Below are 22,047 nucleotides of genomic sequence, written 5' to 3'. Positions count from 1 at the left end.
TGATCCCTGGTCCAGGAAAATTCCACATGCTGTGGAGCAACTAAGCCCATGTGCCACAACTATTAAGCCTGAGCGCTAGAGCTCCCATGCTGCAACCACAGAGCCTGTGTACCCCAACTACTGAAGCCCACTGGCCTACAGCCTGTGCTCCACAACAAAAGAAGCCAGAGCAATGAGAAGCCCATGCACTGCAACCAAGAGGAGCCCTTGCTCGCTGCAACTAGAGAAAGCCCACGCACAGAAAGGAAGACCCAGCACAGTCAAAAAAATTAAAAAATAAAAATAAAGAGTAAAACTTTCCTTAAAAATATACCAGAGTAGAAGGATTAAAAGAAATTAATTATTAGTAGATGATTTCTGCCAACAGGGAAAACCCAATAAAATCAAATTTAAAACTTGCTGGAGCTAATAAGAGGTCCAAAAGATGGTCAAATATGAGCTTTACATGTAAATCACTAGAAAATGTAATAGGAAAGGAAAGTCATTCTCAACAGGATTAATGTAAATCCTTTATAAATGACTTTTATGAAGAGCACAAATCTACATAATCTATAAAAGATCTAAATAATCAGAGATGCCATATTCATGAATAGGAAAATCCAACATAGTTAAGACGTCAGGTCTTCCCAAATTAATATACAGATTCAATATTATTTCAACAAATTTCCCAAAAGGATTTTTAAAAAAGGAAATGAAAAAGTTTATCTGGGAAAACGTGTGCAAAAATAACCCCAAATGTTTTTTAAAATGAAGAGAAGACTTAAAATAGCAAAACTCCTGAGCTAGAGTGACTCAGTTGTGTAGTCCTGGTTTTCAAATAAAGCAATCAAAACAAAAAAGATCTATGTATAAATATGATAGGGCTTCCTTGATAGCTCAGTTGGTAAAGAATCCGCCTGCAATGCAGGAGATCCCAGTTCAATTCCTGGGTCGGAAGATCCACTGGAGAAGAGATAGGCTACCCACTCTAGTATTCTTGGGCTTCCCTGGTGGCTCAGCTGGTAAAGAATCCACCTGCAATGCAGGAGATCTGGGTTTGATCCGGGATTGGGAAGATCCTCTGGAGAAGGGAACAGCTACCCACTCCAGTATTCTAGCCTGGAGAATTCCATGGACTGTATAGACCAGGGGGTAAGAAAGAGCCAGACACGACTGAACGACTTTCACTTTCATAAATATAATAAAGGGTGTCAGGATAAATGGATCTCTATTGGGGAAAAGTTAAATCTCTTGCTCCCTTCGCAAACAATCTGGATGAATTAACTTCTTGTATCGGAAAAAAAACTTCATGTAGAAGAAAACATTGAGAATAATTTTCACATGGGTAAGAAAGGCCTTCCTTAATAAGATACGGTGAATGATAAAGGAAAGCAGGATGGATGTTATCAGTTAAAGATGGAAATGCCTGCCTGACAAAGACCCCTGAAACAAAGCTGAAAGACAAGTGACAGAAAGACTATCTTTACCATGTTGAGGAAAGAAAAAGAAGATCATGAACAGACAAGTGAGCAAAGAATAGAATTCATACAATATAAATACTTCAGAATTAAAACACTCCATCTTATTAATGATTAACGATATGCATATTAAAGTGAGGTACTTCCCCTCCAACTGGCAAAATCAAATGATTGATAGCAGAGCAAATATTTTCACATACTATGACAGTGTGAACTAGTACATTTCATTAGGAATGCAACACGACAATCTCTCAAACTTTGTCCCAATGATTTCACTTCCAGAAATATAGGAAATCCTCAAATGTGTAGGTGCGAATGTTCATTGCATTGATTACTATAAGAAAAATACTGGAACAATTTAAGTATGTCCAGCAGAATGTCTAAAAAAAATTATGGTACATTTATACTTTAGCGTACTATGAAAAAATAAGGTAAACTTATACGAATTGACCTGAAAATATATATTTATATTGATGAATAATAAAAACTCTCCGTGGACTTTCCTGGGGGATGAGAATTCGCCTGCCAATGCAGGGGACACAGGTTAAATCCAGGAAGATTCCACATGCCACAGAGAAAGTAAGACCCTGAGCCGCTGCTACTGAGCCTGCGGACTACAACTACTGAAGCCCATGCACGCAGAACCTGCACTTCTCAACAAGAAAAGTGACCACAGTGAGATGCCTGCTCACCGAAACTAGAGACAGCCCACACAAAGCAATGAAGACCCAGTGCAGCCAAAAATATAATAAAGTTTTTAAAAATTTAAATAAAAAAAATAAAAACTCTCAGTATCATGTATAAATAAGAGCATACTATATGGTAAAAAAGAAAAAAAAAAAAAGAACCCCCGCCCAAACCATCCCTGCCAAACGAAAGCCAGGGAGACTAGACAAAAGTTACTGGCATAATTCCTAAGAAAAATGATGAAAGTTCTGGCTTAAGTGGTGGCAAGAGAAACAAGATGAGAGAGCAGAAGTGCAACAGAAGAGACAGAGTCAGCAAAGTCTGATACACAACGTGCAGTTGTTTCTGAGATGAGGCAGAGACCAGTCTAGACCCTGGCTACTCAAAGTGCAGTTTACAGACCAACTACACCAGCACCATCTGGGAGCCTGTTAAAAATGCAGACTCGTAGGCCCCTCCCAGACCTACCTAATCAGAATCTGCACGTTAACAAGATCCCCAGGTGACTGATGTGCGCAGCAAAGTTTGAGAAGTGCTGGCTTAGGGAATGTTCATTGGTCATGGTGCTATCCACTGAAAAGCAAGAGTGGGCTTGACTTCTGACAGGTTGGAGTTATGGTACTTGAAAATTATTTTGCTTTAAAAGAAAAAAAGAAATACATTTGACCTTGGAACAATGCAAGGGTTAGTCAGGGTTATCGATCCTCCTTGTACTTGAAAATCCAAATATAATTTTACAGTTGGTTCTCTACACTGCTGGTTTCCTCTGTATTGGAGGTTCTGCACCTGAGGATTCAACCAACTGCAGATTGCGTAATGCTGTAGTATGCGTTTAGTGGGGGAAAAACCGATCTGCGTATTAGGTGGACCCATGTTGTTCAGGAGTTAATTGTAGAAGGTGCTGACTTCTGAAGGGGGGCAAAGTGGCTAGGTTCCCACAGGTCTGCTGGGAGGTGAAGAAAACTATGAGAAGACGATTTACAGAATGAGACAGAGTCGGGTGACTCATTCCCTTTAGGCTCTATCTTCTCTCTGCTTGGAGTCTCTAGAAGAGGACAAAATACATTCAGCACTGCAAACAAGTCTGCACAATTTAACAACCTGACTAATACCTGGCGTGCTGCAGTCCATGGGGTTGCAAAGAGTCGGACATGACTTGGCGACTGACCAACAACTAATACCTTTGCTAGGAACCAAGTCACTGCAACACCCCACCCAAATTGCACTAAAAAAAAAGCTTCTGCTGAATGGCCTAAGGGACAACTCCTTCAAATTTCCTAGAAATTCAATGTTTCAAGTTCAGTGAGACACACCCTTCACTGTCTTAGAGGGTCCTTGGTCTGAAGGAAGGCAGTTTTAGAACACTGTGATTGCTCTTCCCAAGGTTTAACTAAATATTTCAAAATGACATTCTCAACTTGATCTTAAAAAAACTCCCATAAAACTTCTGTGTATATATATGTATAAAGATGCAAAGAAAATGTCTGGTAGGATACATACTGATTTGTTAGACTGAACAGTACGAAGGATAAAACAGGACTTACACCTTTCACTCTACACTGTACATCAGTTTTGCTTACTGTATCTTTTATTTACTTGTAAAATTTTAAAAATGGAGAAACTCTAGAGGAGCATCAAAAATCAAATTCTACTATAAAAACCATTTCAATTTTTAAGCATTTATAAAGGAAAAAACAATATAAAACTTACAGTAATTGCAAACATACTTTCATCTTCTAATGCAGACTGTATTCGGTCTCTGGGGAAAAACAACACAAAATGAAAAAGCCTTATTTCACAAGAGTAAATGAAATCACCATTAAGCTAACACATGCACAAACTTGCATTCCATCTGGGGTAACTTAGCCAACATGCTTTAAAAACAAGAATCAAGTAGTAAATGCCTTCTGACTCTTATATTGACAAAAATAGTATTTACTAAAAATAAACACAATACAAAGTCTTTGACGGCCACCAGCTAATGCATAAACTTAACTTTTGAATGTAACGTTTTCACATGGCCAAAATGAAAAAATACGATTTTCTCTTTAGGTATTCTCACTGGGATGAGAAAGGAACAGAATGAGAGCCAAAACCAAGGAGCATCTAAGAAAAATTTGGTTAACTTCTCTCAGACTTCTACATTATATCAAGTGTATCTGCCACTTTTTTCCTTAATCTATCTTCTTCTAAATATTGCTGTGTTTTTAACACTTTCCTTAAATCTTTACAAATATCCAATTTTTGGTAGTTACCAACTTTATGATTTAATATTCCCCTCTTTCCTCCTAACTCACCTCTGACAACTAAAGGCATTAGACAAGATAAGCATCATAAAATGGCAGAACTGCTAACTGCTAAGTCGCTTCAGTCGTGTCTGACCCTGTGCGACCCCACAGACGGCAGCGCACCAGGCTCCCCCGTCCCTGGGATTCTCCAGGCAAGAACACTGGAGTCGATTGCCATTTCCTTCTCCGATGCGTGAAAGTGAAAAGTGAAAGTGGAGTTGCTCAGTCGTGTCTGACTCTTAGCGACCCCATGGACTGCAGCCTACCAGGCTCCTCTGTCCATGGGATTTTCCAGGCAAGAGGACTGGAGTGGGGTGCCACTGCCTTCTCCGATAAAATGGCAGAACCTATTTCCAAACACACCTATTCTATCTTCTAAGTTAATCACCAGTTTATTTCTGAGTTCTACACAACTTTACCTATACAAAGAAGCCAGCAGCCTCCATGTGACCATCTCCTGTTGAAGAAGCCAGAGCATACTGGCTGTTTTTGAAAACTTCTGAAGTCCAGGTGTTGCTCGGCTCACTATTTTATTCAGTATATTTACCTGAATTAAAGACACAAAGTAATTCTGAGTCACAACTTTGTATTTTTCAAGTACATAGTGCCAAAAGTATACATTTACATTACAAATTTTTCCTGTCTATTGCCTTTTTAAATTAAATGTAATATAACATTCCCACTAGAAAGGGCCTTACTTTGAAGTAAGGTGTGTCTAGGTGAGCATGTATGTAAAAGTTTAACATATTCTAGACTTCAGATTCAACAGTAACAGCCATGAGTACATTTTTCTCCCTGTAGATCAACCCAGAAGATGGCTAAATCTAACCTATGCCTGGTAAAATCATATATCATGAACCAACAGAGCAGAATGAACATTAAAAATAAGATACTTTCAAATTATCTGAAAAATTTATACCATATAAAAAACATTAAGAAAAATTCTCCTACTGGTACAAAGACTTTTGTACCAGTCTTTTCCTAAGACTCCTTTTCCTATTTGGAACCAGGCTGTTGTTCCATGTCCAGTTCTAACTGTTGCTTCCTGACCTGCATACAGATTTCTCAAGAGGCAGTCAGGTGATCTGGTATTCCCATCTCTTTCAGATTTTCCACAGTTTGTTGTGATCCACACAGTCAAAGGCTTTGGCATAGTCAATAAAGCAGTTTTTCTGAAACTCTCTTGCTTTTTCGATGATCCAGCAGATGTTGGCAATTTGATATCTGGCTCCTCTGTTTTCTAAAACCAGCTTGAACATCTGGAACTTCACAGTTCATGTACTGCTGAAGCCTGGCTTGGAGAATTTTGAGCATTACTTTACTAGCGTGTGAGATGAGTGCAATTATGCAGTAGTGTGAGCATTCTTTGGCATTTCCTTTCTTTGCAACTGGAATGAACACTGACCTTTTCCAGTCCTGTGGCCACTGCTGAGTTTTCCAAATTTGCTGACATACTGAGTGCAGCACTTTCACAGCATCATCTTTCAGGATTTGAAATAGCTCAACTGGAATTCCATCACGTCCACTAGCTTTGGTCATGGTGATGTTTCCTAAGGCCCATCTGACTTCGCATTCCAGGATGTCTGGCTCTAGGTGAGTGATCACACCTTTGTGATCATCTGGGTCATGAAGATCTTTTTTGTACAGTTCCTCTGTGTATCCTTGCCACCTCTTCTTAATATCTTCTGTTTCTGTTAGGTCCATACCATTTCTGTCCTTTATCGAGCCCATCTTCGCATGAAATGTTCCCTTGGTATCTCTAATTTTCTTGAAGAGATCTCTAGTCTTTCCTATTCTATTGTTTTCCTCTATTTCTGTACATTGATCGCTGAGGAAGGCTTTCTTATCTCTCCTTGCTATTCTTTGGAACTTGGCTTTGGAACCCATTCAAATGGGTATATCTTTCCTATTCTCCTTTGCTTTTGGCTTCTCTTCTTTTCACAGCTATTTGTAAGGCCTCCTCAGATAGCCATTTTGCTTTTTTGCATTTCTTTTTCTTGGGGATGGTCTTGATCCCTGTCTCCTATACAATGTCACAAACCTCCGTCCATAGTTCATCAGGCACTCTATCAGATCTAGTCCCTTAAATTTATTTCTCACTTCCACTGTATAATCGTAAGGGATTTGATTTAGGTCATACATGAATGGTCTAGTGGTTTTCCCTACTTACTTCAATTTAAGTCTGAATTTGGCAGTAATGAGTTCATGATCTGAGTCAGTCAGCTCTCGGTCTTGTTATTGCTGACTGTATACATCTTCTCCATCTTTGGCTGCAAAGAATATAATCAATCTGATTTCGGTGTTGACCATCTGGTGATGTCCATGTGTAGAGTATTCTGTGTTGTTGGAAAGAAGGTGTTTGCTATGACCAGTGCATTCTCTTGGCAAAACTCTACTAGCCTTTGCCCTGCTTCATTCTGTACTCCAAGACCAAATTTGCCTGTTACTCCAGGTGTTTCTTGATTTAAATGCTCAAAATAGTTGGCTATTACTATTATTTCAATTATTCTTGAAGCTGTTTTCCTTTTCTTTAAAATAGACAACTTTTTGAGCAGTTTTAGATTCACAGCAAAACTGAATAAAGTACAGCAAGTTCTCATTACTTTCTGCCCCATATATACACACTCTTACCCCTCACTATCAATATCCAGTACCTGAGTGGTACATCTGTTACAATCAATAAAACTACACTGACATGTCATTATTACCCAATGTCCATAATTTACAGAAAGGTTCACTCTTGGTGCTGTACATTCTATGGGTTTTGACAAATGTATAATGATGTACCCATCATATAATATCATTATAATGTGCTCAGTCTCATACAGCTCTTTGCAACCCAATGGACTATAGCCCACCAGGCTCCTCTATCCCTGGAATTTTCCAGGCAAGAATACTGGAATGGGTTTCCATCTCCTACAAATCCTACTTCTACTCATTAAATATCACTCCCCTAAAACTCTAGTGTGCTTCACTTTCTATCTTTATCTCTCCTTGAACTCTGGCAACTGCTGATCTTTTTATTCTCTTTAAGTTTTCCCTTTTCCAACATATCATACAGTTGGAATCATGCCATATGTACCTTTGTATATCGGCTTCTTTCACTTAGTGATATTACATTCAAGGTCCATCCTCAACTCTTTATGGCTTGATAGTTCATTACTTTTAAGGGCTGTGTAATATTCCACAGACTGGATGAGCCACAGTTGACTTACCCATTCTCTTACTAAAGGACATCTTGATTGCTTCCAAATCCAGGTTACTATGAATAAAGCTGCTATAAACATCTATGTGTAAGCTTTTATGTGGACATAAATCTTTTAATCTTTGGGGTAAATATCAAAGACTATGAATGTTGGATTATATGGCAAGGGTATGTTTAGTTTTCTAAGAAACTGAGAGATTATGCTCCAAAGTGCTATCATTTTGCATCCCCAAAAATAATAAATGAGAATTCATGTTCCACATCTTTGTCAGCACTTGGTTTTGTTAGTGTTTCAGATTTTGGTCATTCTAACAGGTGTATAGTAGCATCTTTTTTTAATCTGCAACTCCCTAATGACACACGATGTGTTTTAAAAAATTTTTTTCAATCTTCACTTTATATTGGAGTAGAGTTGATGTTCAATGTTGTGTTGATATTAAACATCTTTTCATATACTTATTTGCCGTCTGCAGATCTTCTCTGATGAGGTGTCTGTTTACATGTTTTGTCCATTTTTTAATTAGATTGTTCATTTTCTTATGGTTGAGTTTTAAGTTCTTGGTATACTTTGGGTTTTCCTTTGTCAAAGTTGCAGAATCCTTCTGTCCTTAAAAGAAATACTATAAGATTCTCAATGTGTAAAAAGTAGATCTGCTCTGGCTGACTTTCTAACTATCTCTAAGACATCCTCCTTAAATACAGGAAGGAAATTCACAAGCTAATGTTGTTCGGAAAAAAACTTGATTACTGAAGTCTGACCAACAATGACGTGAAGTAACTTACCTGACTACTACAAATGTTCTCATACTCTTCTACAAGGTCAAAAACAGTAGTTGAAGAGTGTTTCAAAAAAGACTGCAGGAAATCAGAAAACATACTCATGGATGCTAGAACACAATAAACAGAAGAGAAACAGACAAATTAAGTGACATACTTCCAAGTCATTCTGTTTGTTTGAAAACTTAAAACATAGCTCTAAATACTTTCTTGAAACTACTGTGTTTTTAAAAATACATAATTGTGGTAAAATACACGTAACCAAATTTATCATTTTAACCATTTTTAAATGTTTAGTGGCAGAAAGTACATTCACAGAGCTGTGCCACCATAACCACCATCCGACCACAGAACTCTTTGCTTTTTGCAAACCTAAAACCCCAGAGAGCAAAGGCAATCCTGAGAAAGAACAAAGCTGGAGGCATCACACCTGATTTCACACTATACAACAAAAGCTAGTATTCAAAACAGTACTGGCATAAAAACAGACACACAAATCAATGGAACAGAATAGAGAATACAGAAATAAACTCCACCTATATAGTCAAGAAATATTTGACAAGGGAGCCATGAATATTGAATGGAGAAAGAATAGTTTCTTTAAATAAACAGTGCCAAGGAAACTGGAAAATCACATGCAGAAAACCAAAACTGGATCCCTATCTTACACAACTCATAAAACTGAACTTGAAATGGATTAAAGACTTAAATGATGACTTTCCTGGTGGTCAAGTTAAGAATCTGCCTGCCAATGAAGGGGATAGGGATTCAATCCCTGGTCCGGGAAGAATCCACATGACTCGTGACAACTAAGGCTGTGCATCACAGCTACTGAGTCTGCACTCTGGAGCCCATGTGCTGCAATGATTGAACCCTTGAGCCCTAGAGCCCATGCTCTGCAACAAGCAAAGCCATCGAAATGAGAAGCCCATGCATCGCAACTCAAGTGTAGCCCCAGCTTCCCCCAAGTAGAGAAAGCCCATGAGCAGCAATGAAGATCAAGCACGGCCAAAACTTGGAGAGAAAAAAAAGCTTATATGAAATCTAAAACTGTATAACGCTTAGAAAAAAACAGGGAAAAGCTTCTTGACACCTGTCTTGAGAATAATTTTTGGATATGACACCAAAAGCACAAGCAACAAAAGCAAAAAATCAACAGGTGGAACTATATCAACTAAAAAGCTCTGCACAGCAAAAGATACAATCAACAAAATGAACTGGCAACCTATGGAATGAGAGAAAATATCTGCAAACCATATATCTGATAAAAAGTTAATCTTCAAAATATATGAAGAATTCATAAAACTCAAAAACAAACTATACGATTTAAAAATGGGCAGAGGAACTGAACTGACGTTTCTCCAAAGATGACATACAAATAGTTAACACGTACATGAAAAGATGCTCAACAACACTAATCAGCAGGGAAATACAAAACAAAACCATAGTGAGATATCACCACACATGTATAAGAACGAAATATCACAATCAATAAGAAAGAAATGGCAAGTGCTGGTGAAGATGCAGAGGAAAGGGAACACTTGTGCGCTGCTGGTGAGAGCGTAGATTAGTTCAGCCACCATGGCAAACAGTATGGAGGTTTCTCAAAAAATTAAAAACAGAACTACCAAATGATCTAGCAATACCACTTCTGGGTATATATTCAAGGGAAATGGAAACAGGCTAACAAAAAGGTATCTATAGGAACTTCCCTATAGATACAGTGGTACAGTGGATGAGAATCTGTCTGCCAATGAAGGAGACACAGGTTGATCCCTTGTCTGGGAAGATTCCACATGCCGTGGAGCAACTAAACCCGTGGGCCACAACTACAGAAGCCAATGCACCTACAGCCTGTGCTCCACAAGGGAAGCCGTGGCAACGAGAAGCCCGTGCACTGCAATGAACAGTAGTCCCAACTCCCTTGCCCCAACTAGAGAAAGCCTGCACACAGCAATGAAGACCCAGTGCAACCAAAAATAATAAATAAAAAGAAAAGGCAGCTGTACTCTCATTTTCACTGTGGCATTGTTCACCACAGACAAGACAGGGAAAAAACCCAAGTATGCATCACCAGATAAATAGATAGAAAAGCGGGGTGTGTGTGTATACACACACATACATATATGTATGTGTGTGTATGTATATATATATATATCAGCCTGCCCTGGTGACTCAGAGGTAAAGAATCTGCCTGCTGATGCAGGAGACGTAGGTTCGATCCCTGGGTCAGGAAGATCCCTAGAGAAAGAAATGGCAACCGGGAAACTACACAGCCTATGAGGTCACAAAAAGAGTTGGGCATGACTTAGCAACTAAACAACAAGATATTAATACATACATAAACACACACACACAACACCAGAATATTTTTCAGCCATGAAAAAGTGATCTGCTATTTGCAACAGGATAGACCCTGGATAAACCCTGAAGGCATTAAGTAAAATAAATCTAACAGCTAACAGAAAGACAAATACTGTACTGTATCACTCATGAACAATCTAAAAAAGCCAAACTCAAAGAACCAGAGCCTGGAACGGTGGTTTCCAGGGTCTGGAGGATAAGGGAATTGTGAGATGTTGGTTAAAGTGTACAAACTTGCAGTAAGCAGATGAGTAAATTCTGAAAATCCAACACACAGCATTGTTATAGTCAATAAATCTGCACTACATAGTTCAAAGTTGCTGAGATGAGATCTTAAATGTTCTTATCACAGAAATGATAATTATATAATGTGAAAGTATCATGGAGGTGTTAGCTAACACTAATAATTATATTACAATATGCAAGTGTATCAAAGCAATATGTCATACACCTTAAACTTACAGAATGTCAATTTCAAAAAAACAAAAACAAAAAACTCTAACACTATAACTCTCCATTCTCCCCTGTCCCTAGACCTCTGCAATCATTATTCCACTTTCTATGTCTATGAGTTTGACTACTCTAGGTGTCTCATATAAGTGAAATCATACAGTATTTGGCCCCTGTGCTACTGGCTTATTTCATCAGGCATAAAGTCCTCAAAATTCATTCATGTTGTAGCATGTGTCTGAATTATATCCCACTAAAAAGTATTTATCATATTTTATCCTTTACCCATCAATGGGATTTGGGTTCCTTCTATCTTTTGTTCACAGGGCTATGAACAAGGAAATACAAATCTCTTTAAAATCTGGTTTTCACTTCTTTTGGAATATACCCAGAGGTAGAACTGCTAAATCAAAAGATAATTCTATTTTTAATTTTTTGAGGAACGACCGTATTGTTTGCCATAGTGCTGCACCATTTTGCATTCCCACAACTAACACACAAGAGTTCCAATTTTCCCATATCCTTGCCAACATTTACCGTTTCCTGTTTATTGGGGGATTTTTTTTGTTTTTGAGAGTAGCCATCTTAATGGGTGTAAGGTGCTGTCTCACTGTGGTTTTGATCTGCATTTCCTTAATGATTACTACCTCCATCCAGTGGTCAGTTGTGTCCGACTCTTTGTGATTCCCTGGACTACAACTCACCAGGCTCCTCTGTCCATGGGATTTCCCAGGCAAGAATACTGGAGTGGGCTGCCATTTCCTTCTCCAGGGCACCTTCCCGACCCAGGGACTGAATCTCCATCTCATGCACTGCAGGTGGATTCTTTACCACATGAGCTATACTGAGAAAATTTTCATGTGCATAATAGCTACTTTTGTATCTTCTTTGGAGAAATATCTATACAAGTTCTCTGTCCACTTTTTAGGTGGACTGTCTTCTGTTACTGTTGAGTTGTAGTTCTTTTTATATTCTGAATATTAATTTTTTGATATATGACTTGCAAATATATTCTCACATTCTGTGGCGTTTTCACTCTATTGACTATATTTTCTGACCCATATTTTGATGTAGTCCAATTTATCTATTTGGTCTTCTCTCACCTACAAGTCTTTTAAGATTCCAAAGATACATTAGTTATTAGTCTGTCAACAATTACTTCAAAAACATGAGCCAAATTTTAAAACACCTGAATTATATTATAAGCACACCATAACAAAGTAACTGGGAAAGATATAGCAGATCCTAAAACGACATGCTTTATTCAGGGAAAATACTTACATCCTACTATAATACTGTATAATATCTCAGGCCTCAGCCATGGTTCATACTAAACATGAAATTCTTATATATTAAGTACAAAGCATTTTTAATGCTTATCACTGGCATATACCTACAAAGGAGTAGTAGTCACCACATTGTTAAGAGAAGGGTGCTAAAATCAAACTGCTCAGTTTTAAATCCTGGTGCCATCACTTCCCAGGGATGGGGAAGCCTGGCGGGCTGCCGTCTATGGGGTTGCACAGTCGGACACGACTGAAGCAACTTAGCAGCAGCAGCAGCAGCCATCATTTCCTAGCGAGGTGAGCTCAAATAGGTTAATTTTTTTGAGCAGCTGTTTCCTTTCCACGAAAATGAAATCGTTATTGTATCTATTTAATGGACCATGAAATGAGTTAACGTGCACACAGTGGTAAGCATGCTGACTAGCACTCCTGTACGTTAGTCTGTGATGATAAACTAACGAAGAATCTATGTCATAATGTGCAGGTACAAACACACTAAAAGCAAATGTTTTTTCTCAAAAGGGAATGGTAATAACCAGCCTAAAGTCAGAATGGTCACAATACTATTTGAAGAAACAGCATTAGCATTCAGGCCAAAATAAAACATGTCAACGTCAGACAAAAATTAAACAAAAAGAGAAGCTCTCTCAGCAGCACAAGTTTGGAAAGAATAAAAGCATTAACGACTAGTCTAATAACCTAACAGGGAGCTATTTACACTGAAAAGATTAAATGGCAGGATGCTGCTCCAATTGAGAACTAAGGTGAGGTTCTCAACCTTCTAGAGTTACTACTGGGTTGGCCAAAAATTTCACTGAAAAACCCAAACAAACTTTTGACTAACCCGTTATCATCAAGTGGCACAGCCATTACCATAACTAACAAGCATAACAAAAAATATTTTTAAATATTCAGGAATAGGAGATGATTTCCTTGATGTTAGTAAAATGACAAACTACTGTGTTATAAACAAAGACCAAAGCTCTTTCACCAGCTTCTCCAGGATCATCCTCTCGTAACATGACAGCACTGAGGGTAGCGTCCTCGGTTACACCGTGGGGCTCTGCGTTTGTGAACAGCCCTGCACGCTGTGATGAGAAGGCAGTGGTCCAGTTACTGTCATCCAGGTTAGTCACCTGAAAGATAAAGGACATGCAGAAAAGTAATGTAGTTATTGCCACTGAGTGAATCATGACTTTAATACTATTACATTTTTTTTTAAACACATGTGTTTTTCACTTTTAAAAGATAGCCACATGATTATTTTGTTAAGGATATTATGGCTTTGTTTTCTTCTTTGCACTACTCCATGCTTTTATGCTCTAGTGAAAGTGTTAGTCACTCAGTTGTGTCCAATTCTTCATGACCCCATAGACTATAGCCCACCAGGCCCCTCTGTTCATGAATTTTACTCTCTAGGACTACTTCAAATCAGTTTCTTTAATTTGGGGAAATATTATGGGATGAATGACTCAGTTTCTTAAACAAATAAATGGTAATGAAAAAAAAGGATGATTTATAAACTTACAGATTTAAGTACTGGAGACATACCAAGCAAATGCAATATGTTAAAAAATCCAGGCATGAGCAACAATAAAAATTTCCTTTAAATTAGTCTCCCCAAGGGAAAATGCTAAAGATGGGTGCCAGGACCCTATATATTAATGAGATAGTAACTATGGGCTGAGGAGACTTTAGCTTCAGCTCTCACAAGACTGATTTCCTTCTGGGTACTCATCATCATTAGCACCCAGATCAAACTGAAAATCTTACACAGTGATGATATTCTGCATTCATAAAAATGTTTTGTAGGTAGACACATGGTGTACACATGGTGTACTTAAAATCAACCAAGGTAACAAATAACTGTACTTCCTTCAACCACTTCTCACAACTGATACTAAAATTGGCAAAACAAAATCAAGAAAACATTTTTTACTACAAAGTAACTTCCAAACATTCTGTGATAATCAATACATATTTACTCTATCCTGGCCTTTAGAAGAGTAATAATTTTACTATTAAACTTGCAGTTCTAAAGCACTAAATAATAAAACTCATCATCTTATGCTGAAACCTAGAAGTAGTCAATTCACTTATGTTTTTAAGTGGAATAAGAATAAATGTTCCCAAAATAAACCAGCTTCATAACCAGAGTAAAATTGTTCAATGACTAGATCACTATCAGATACTAACACTCTAAAATATTTCAAAGATTCATTTAACCTTCTAAGACAAGGAGAGGTTTAATATGCAAAACCATTCCTTTGAAAACACATAATTTAGACAATTTCTGGTGTGTGTAAAACTCTGTTTTTTCAGTAACCACAGAGCCATTTCTGATGTGTGTAAAACTCTCTGTTTTTTCAATAACCACAGAGCCAAATAAAGAACCCTTTTCATCTTGTTCTTGGAACTAAATGAGCCATAACACTCTACTAGTCCGACACAACTCTTCCGTTTTCATCTTCTCAGTTAGGCACAATTCTTTCTTTCTCTATAGGGTATTTTAAGCACGTAGGTCAGGTCATTCTGGATCACAGTCTATATGACATTTCTTTTGCTATTTTAATACTGTATCATAATGATTCCTGAAGAGTGTCTCACTTAACTTTTCCTCAAATTTTCTCTTTTCTCTCCTTTAATGCTTTGTTCTTCTTCCTTATAACAGTTTTCATTGATTACTCTTGGCCTCCTCTTCTATGCTTCAAAACAGGGCTCAGTTTTTACGCCACTAGCAACCAATCAGTAAATCTGATCAGTAAACTGTCAGATTAATACATTTTATCTGCATCTAACTGCTGCTGGTGTCACAGTTTCCACCTATGACGTGAGATGCTTACGGGTCTCAGTTTTCTGGAAGTCTAACCAAAAAATGATTTCAACCTACATAACTGAGTTACTTTTATTATGAATAAGACTTCAATTCTCATAAAAAAATTTTTAAGCTAAATATCATACCATAGTTAAAAAAGGGAGAAAATTTCAGCCCCATTTTTCTACATACCATAGACAGATTTCCTAAGAACCCTGAAGACTGTGTAAGCCGGGGAGACCTCCCTCCAGTTGCGAGAATGCAGGATATATCTGGTTGCCTCAGTAAGCTCCGGCTTGGTGGAGTAACTACAAGCAAGAAGTTAGTAAAAAGAATTCGAAGTGCGTGAGCATTGATCATGAAAATGAAACAAGCAAATAAAAACAAATAATTAAAAAAAAAATAATAATAATTTTAATTTTTCAATTATTTAGATTCTAAGTGAATAAATACTTTCAATATTAACATTTCTATAATATAAAGATTTAACTTATTTTTCTAAATACGAACTTTTGGCACTACTGAGCCCACCAAAAAAAATTTACTGCAAACAGAGATGCTTTCGTTATAACATAACTGAACATTAAAAAAAAAATAAATAAAGACACTCATGAGTTCATGAATTTATCAAATTCTAATTTTATAAAGCATACTATAGTATAGAAGATATGGGCTCTGAAGTAAGCAGATTATGATTTGAATTTTGGTTCCATTACTTACATACTTACCTAGCTATTTTATCTGCTTTAATCAACTTCTCTAAGTCTCATGTTCAGATTTGGCAAAATAGAGACAATATCTACTTCACAGCTCTCATGCAATTATGTAAAGCCTTACACATGGTAAGAGTTCAACAAACAGTAAGTGCAATCCCTATCATTTGCTCTTAATTAAAAATAACTTAAAAATATAATATATATTATAGTATTAGCTGCTATTACTATTATCATTATTAAATGCTTTAAAAGCAAAAAAATCTTACAAGGTTGTCGAAATGAGCTGGGAGTTCGGGGCATAACCTGGTTTCTTGGAGTGGTATTAGAAAAAATTTCATCTTGGGCTGCCCGAACTACAGGAAATGTTAAGGAGTTTTTCGTATAGAAAAAAACATCATTAAAGTTAGAATGAACCATATTTCAGTTCAGTTCAGTCGCTCAGTCATGTCCGACTCTTTGCAACTCCATGAATCGCAGCACACCAGGCCTCCCCGTCCATCACCAACTCCCGGAGTTCACTCAAACCCATGTCCATCGAGTTGGTGATGCCATCCAGCCATCTCATCTTCTGTCATCCCCTTCTCCTCCTGCCCACAATCCCCCCAGCATGAACGATATTTACACTATACAAAATATGGGAATATGTTTTTCAAAGACAAGGTATTTTATAGCTACCATATTTTCTATGCAAAGAGTAAATAATTCCCTTTCCCCTTTAAATTCTAGTTATCAGTTACTACAGTCTTGAACTAAGAGCTCAAGTCTTAGGTTACCACACACTGAACTAAGAGTTCTTAGATCTCAAATAATAAAGAAAATCTAATCTCAGCAAAAGCTAACCACAATATGATAGTTAGCAGTAAAATGGAACATCTTTATTTTCAAGGAAATATGAATCTCACTGAATTTCAGCATTATATTTACCAAATAACACATTGGGAGAGTTAAAAAAATTATTTTCCACAGTATTTTATTACAGCTAGTGTTTAACATCGCTCATGAAGTCTATAATGCTAATTCCAAACATGTTACAATTTTTATAATGATGCTTAAAATGCAAAGGATACTTAAAGCTCTTTTTTGGGCACTCTGTTTGCGTGCAGTCCGAGTCACCTCTGCCTCCCGGATCACAGGAGATGACATCTCTCCAAAGCCACTCCTAAAATGGCAATAATCAAATTCACGTGAATGAAATGAGAATGGAGGATTTGCAAAAAACTTTATCATTATGACTGAAGCAAAGGATCCTAAGTCAGTTAAGGCACAGATCATCACAACTGCCAAGTCTTTGTTTTTTTGTTGCTAATACTTCTCTGACTCCAAATCCAGCTTATCTTTCAAAGTCCTGCTTACATTTTACCTGCATAAAGTCTTCTCTGACTTACTTGTTAATTTTTTCCTCCTCTGGAATTATTTTAACACTTGGAATCTAAATCTGTATTCTAACAGTGCTTTAAATAATTGCTTCGTGAAGATAAACCTTTCTTCGTTGGACTGAGGAGGTTCCTAAAGTTGCAGGAACTCTTAAAAGGATGTTCTGTAGTCTCCAAAGTACTTCAAACCATGGATACTTCTATTTAAGCTGGTGACTTGGGAGACTAAGTAAAAAACAAATCTAATATATTGGAAAGAAATGATCCTTCAAGCTTTTCTTCCCAGAGAACACTAAGGGTGTCTCCTGTCTCAGCACTATTAGTCACAGACGTACAGCCCAACGTCTAGAAAATAAATTGTATTATGAGATCTGTATCTTAAGAATCTAATGTGTATTTCCTCCACTTAAAATCTTCAGATAGATATCTTGGCCTACAGAATCAAGTCCAAATTTCCTACCATGGTTTTTATAATCGGACCCCAGCTTACCAATTCAGCCACAAACATCACTTCCATACAAACACACACTGCATGTGACCATTCAGCTACACGTTCATATCCTTACACCTTTGTACCCATGCTTCTTTTCAGAGGCCTACACTCACCTCTTTGGTCTATCTGGTGAATAAGTCTTACTCATCAAACAGCTCCCTAGAATCTAGAAACACATATCCAGGTTGGCAACTTGGTTCTTAGCTTCCTTTGTTAGTTTCCTAACTGATCAAGTTCCTTAACCTCTTTTAGCCTCAATGTTATGTGTGAAAAGAGGATCACAGTAGCTACCCTCATAGGATTGTTAGAAGGATTAAAATAGCTAATATAGCATCACAAATGCTTACACACACACACACACACACACACACACACACACACCCGCCGGCAAAGCAGGAGACGCGAGTTCGATCTCTGGGTCGGGAAGATCCCCTGGAGGAGGACATGGCAATCCACTCCAGTATTCTTGCGTGGAGAATTCCATGGACAGAGCAGCCTGGCCGGCTGCAGTTCATGGGGTCGCAAAAATCGGACACCACTTAGCGACTGAACAACAACAACGATATATTTAAAGCGGTTAAGGCACTCGATGTAGGCTACTGCCACTATTCAAAGACCACCTAGAATGTACCCTCCTTTGAGAGGTCTTCTTGATGCTTTCCATGACAAGGAGACTTCATTGCTCCATTTGTTTCCCCACAAAGTAGTACAAAACATTTATCATTCCGCACTGCTCCGCAATGTCTCCTTCACTATACATTCCCCGAGGTCAAGAACTTTGAATAACTCATCTTTATGCAGGAGCCTACCATAGTTCCCAGGTCACATAAAGATTAACTATCTGGTGTTGACACCTGTAATCAGGAAGTCTAGGGTGAGAGCCCGTTCCGTCACTGTCTGGCTTTGTGATTTCGGGCAGTAACTCAGCATCTCGAATGCCGGGCCACCTCCGACCTCGCCCACCCCTGGAGCGTAAGGTATTGCGTAAAAAAGAGTAGGTGGCAGAGTTGCCGTGGGAACCAGATTATCATTAACCATATCCGTCCCTGGCCCAAGCGGCCTTTCCCCCTTAGCTGCAGTCTCCCAGCCGGAAAAGGAGGCCTAGGGTCAGCTTCCAGGCCCTCGTCTGCTTCCTCTGAGTCGGGTTTCACCTGTTTCATTCCTCCAACACGCTGGAAAGGAAAGTGACCGACTTCAGCCGTCACCACCAGAACTTACCTGTCCATGGCTACAGCCTTCTCCACCGAGAACTCCGCAAACTCAGCTCCAGTTTAGCAACCGCGTTTCAGTCTACCCGCTCACCGGAAGTAAACCATTCGACCCGGAAGCAAGTTCTCACATTCTCGCGAGGGGTGGGAGGGGAAAAGAACCAACTTTCCCTTTAGGCGCATGCACAAATTCTTTTCACCGGCAGCCGCACTTTCGGTCTGCGCAGGCGCAAAGTTGGGTCGGCGATTAATGGCTCCGGGCTGGGCAGGACCGGACAAGGGGCGGGGTAGGAGTGGGGTAGGAGGCGGGGCCTGATCGTTTACCCGTGCTGCGCGGCCGCCACTTTGCTTGACTGTCATTTGTGGGCGTGGTCCAGGCGCCGGGGTTCTACTGGAGGTTCTGATGTATATTGATGGTATAGAAAAACGTGAAGCCATTTCCTCATACCCTGGACGTTGAATTCAGACGTGCCGGCTCTGCCCTACATCTTGGAGGTTTTTATATCTCTGACTGTACGCACCTTGTTTGAGCTGTAGTGTAAACCGCTTAGTTTTTGAAACTGTTTTCTATAGTGGCTAATTATTCTTTACTTGGTATATTTACCTATTAAGGAGAAAATGATCACCTGTCTTAAAAAGTATAAAAGGTGTTGGTATCGCCCTCTATTTCAAAGTGCAGTAGTCAAAAAGCTGTGTATTCTAGCCCTAAAGGAATAAATTTGTGTTTTCCTTAGGCATTTGTTGATATATTCCACCCTAATCCTGGGAAATGTCCTTCCAGGAGGACTTCATACCTAATTCCTGCTGAGACAGCGTGGGGTTTTGAAAAAACGTGGCGTTGAGCTCCATCTAGGTTAGAAACCCCGGCGCTGCAGATTCCTTGCCTGTAAAACGGAGATAACGCGTTCATCACAGAGTTGTTGGGAGGATTAAAACGAGATGTCAAATGTGCATTGTACATAGTAGTCATCGAAATGTTAATTTTCCCCTCCATCAATAACTATTTGAGTCTCACCCTAGTACCCTCGTTTTTCCCCATATTCTAATTTTTCTTGTACAAAAGAGTACTTGTCTCTTAATGGAAAATGAAATGTGGCCTTAATGATTTTTGTCAGTACTGGAATCAGGTTTATTCAAAGTAGGAGCCTGTTTCAGGTTCTTGCCATGTGTCCCCTGGCAAATGAATTGTAAAGTGTTTTATTTGTAAAATGTATTTGCAGTGATTGACCATAAGGCACACAGTAAAAGGGAAGAGCAGTTTGGAGCAAAGGATTACCTCCAAGGTTCAGTTCATATGTAAAGAGGGATCAGATCAGATCAGTCGCTCAGTTGTGTCCGACTCTTTGCGACCCCATGAATCGCAGCACGCCAGGCCTCCCTGTCCAGAACATTTGTGTAAAAAGTGTACCAGGAAACTACCCTGGAGGTCCAATTGTTAAGACTTTGCCTTCCACTGAAATGGGTGTAGTTTTCATCCCTGGTCAGGGAGCTGAGATCCCACATGCCTCTGAGCCAAAACAACAACAACAACAAAAAAAGCCCAGAACATAAACAACAGAAGCAACATTGTAACAAATTCAGTAAAGACTTTAAAAATGGTCCATATCAAAAAATTAACAATTAAAAGTGCCTCATTCAAAAGGCAATAGGAAGCCCAGAAATAAGGAATGATTTCTATGGGCTGGGTAATTTAATAGACTGGGGCTTTCCTGGTGGCTCAGTGTAAAGAATCTGCCTGCTAAGCAGGAGACGTGGATTCTATCCCTGGGTCAGGAAGATACCATGGAGAAGGAAATGGCAACCCACTCCAGTATTCTTGCCTGGAGAATCCATGGACAGAGAATCCTGTAAAGCTATAGTCTATGAGGTCCCAAAAGATTCAGACATGATTTAGTAACTAATCAGCAGCAGTAATTTCATAGGCTAACAAGTGGAAGAATTATTTCAACTATTTTGGGAAAGGCAGGAGGATTTCGAAGAATTAGGCCACCACCACTTCATGGCCTTTTACGGTGGGTGGGCCTCAGAACTGTCATGGCAACTGTTATTTAGATGCTAATATATCACAATGAGCTTATAAGGCTCAGGCTTCCCTTGTGGCTCAGCTGGCAAAGAATCCACCTGCAATGCGGGAGACCTGGGTTCGATCCCTGGGTTGGGAAGATCCCCTGAAGAAGGGAAAGGCTACCCACTCCAGTATTCTGGCCTGGAGAATTTCATGGATTGTATAGTGCATGGGGTAACAAAGAGTCAGAAAAAACTGAACAACTTTCACTTCACTTTATGAGGCTCAGTGTCTACGGGAAGTTGAATCTTCTGTCATCTTGGACCTAACTGGTTCTAACAGTTTATGTCATATTCTCAAAGGCTATGTCATTTTTTTAAATAACAATTTTATTTATTTTTGGCTGTGCTGGGGGTTCACTGCTGAGTGGGATTTTCTCTCCTTGTGGCAAGCAGGGACTGCTCTCCAGTTGTGGTGTGCGGGCTTTCCATTGCAGTGGCTTCTTTTGTTGAAGAGTACAGGCTCTAGAGCACACCAGCTTCAGTAGTTGGGGCTCCTGGGCTCTAAAGCACAGGCTCAGTTGTTGTGGTGCATGGGCTTAGTTGTTCATGTGGGATCTTCCCAGACCAGGGATGGAACCCAGATGTCCTGCATTGGCAGGTAGATTCTTTACCACTGAGCCACCAGGGAAGTTCAAAGTCTATATCATTTTTTAAAAGGATGTACCCTGCCCCATTCTCTTCTGTTTCAGTTTTACACCACTACATTTGGGGGTTGCTTGTTACATAGCCATAGATAACTGGAACAAATGGGATTAGACTATAACACTGTTTTATAATCTGCTTTTCCACTTAACAGTGTGAACATTTTATCATGTCAAGTATTATTCATCTCCATCATTCTTAAATTAGCCAAATATTTTG

At 38.9% G+C, this 22,047-nt stretch overlaps 1 protein-coding gene across 2 annotated transcripts in view; it reads right to left on the bottom strand.

Moving 5' to 3' along the window:
- NUP107 (nucleoporin 107) overlaps positions 1-19,284 on the bottom strand; it is a 47,595-nt gene extending 28,311 nt beyond the window's left edge. The window contains exons 1-8 of one of the 2 annotated variants that reach the window (XM_055579988.1): positions 19,130-19,284; positions 17,113-17,204; positions 16,312-16,398; positions 15,522-15,637; positions 13,506-13,650; positions 8,421-8,524; positions 4,852-4,979; positions 3,855-3,903 (exon numbers count right to left, since the gene is read on the bottom strand). In XM_055579988.1, the coding sequence (XP_055435963.1) occupies positions 3,855-3,903; positions 4,852-4,979; positions 8,421-8,524; positions 13,506-13,650; positions 15,522-15,637; positions 16,312-16,398; positions 17,113-17,204; positions 19,130-19,137 (729 nt within the window). In that variant the 5' untranslated portion in view covers positions 19,138-19,284. Of the gene's footprint in view, positions 1-3,854; positions 3,904-4,851; positions 4,980-8,420; positions 8,525-13,505; positions 13,651-15,521; positions 15,665-16,310; positions 16,399-17,112; positions 17,205-19,129 lie in introns of those variants that run through there. The other variant, XM_055579992.1, reaches the window with a different exon arrangement.
- Between the last annotated feature and the right edge of the window lie 2,763 nt (positions 19,285-22,047).

Source organism: Bubalus kerabau, chromosome 1 (genome assembly GCF_029407905.1).
Source record: "Bubalus kerabau isolate K-KA32 ecotype Philippines breed swamp buffalo chromosome 1, PCC_UOA_SB_1v2, whole genome shotgun sequence".
Lineage (NCBI taxonomy): Eukaryota > Metazoa > Chordata > Mammalia > Artiodactyla > Bovidae > Bubalus > Bubalus kerabau.
Note: the sequence above shows the minus strand (reverse complement) of the source record. Positions and strands in the feature narration are given on the sequence as shown.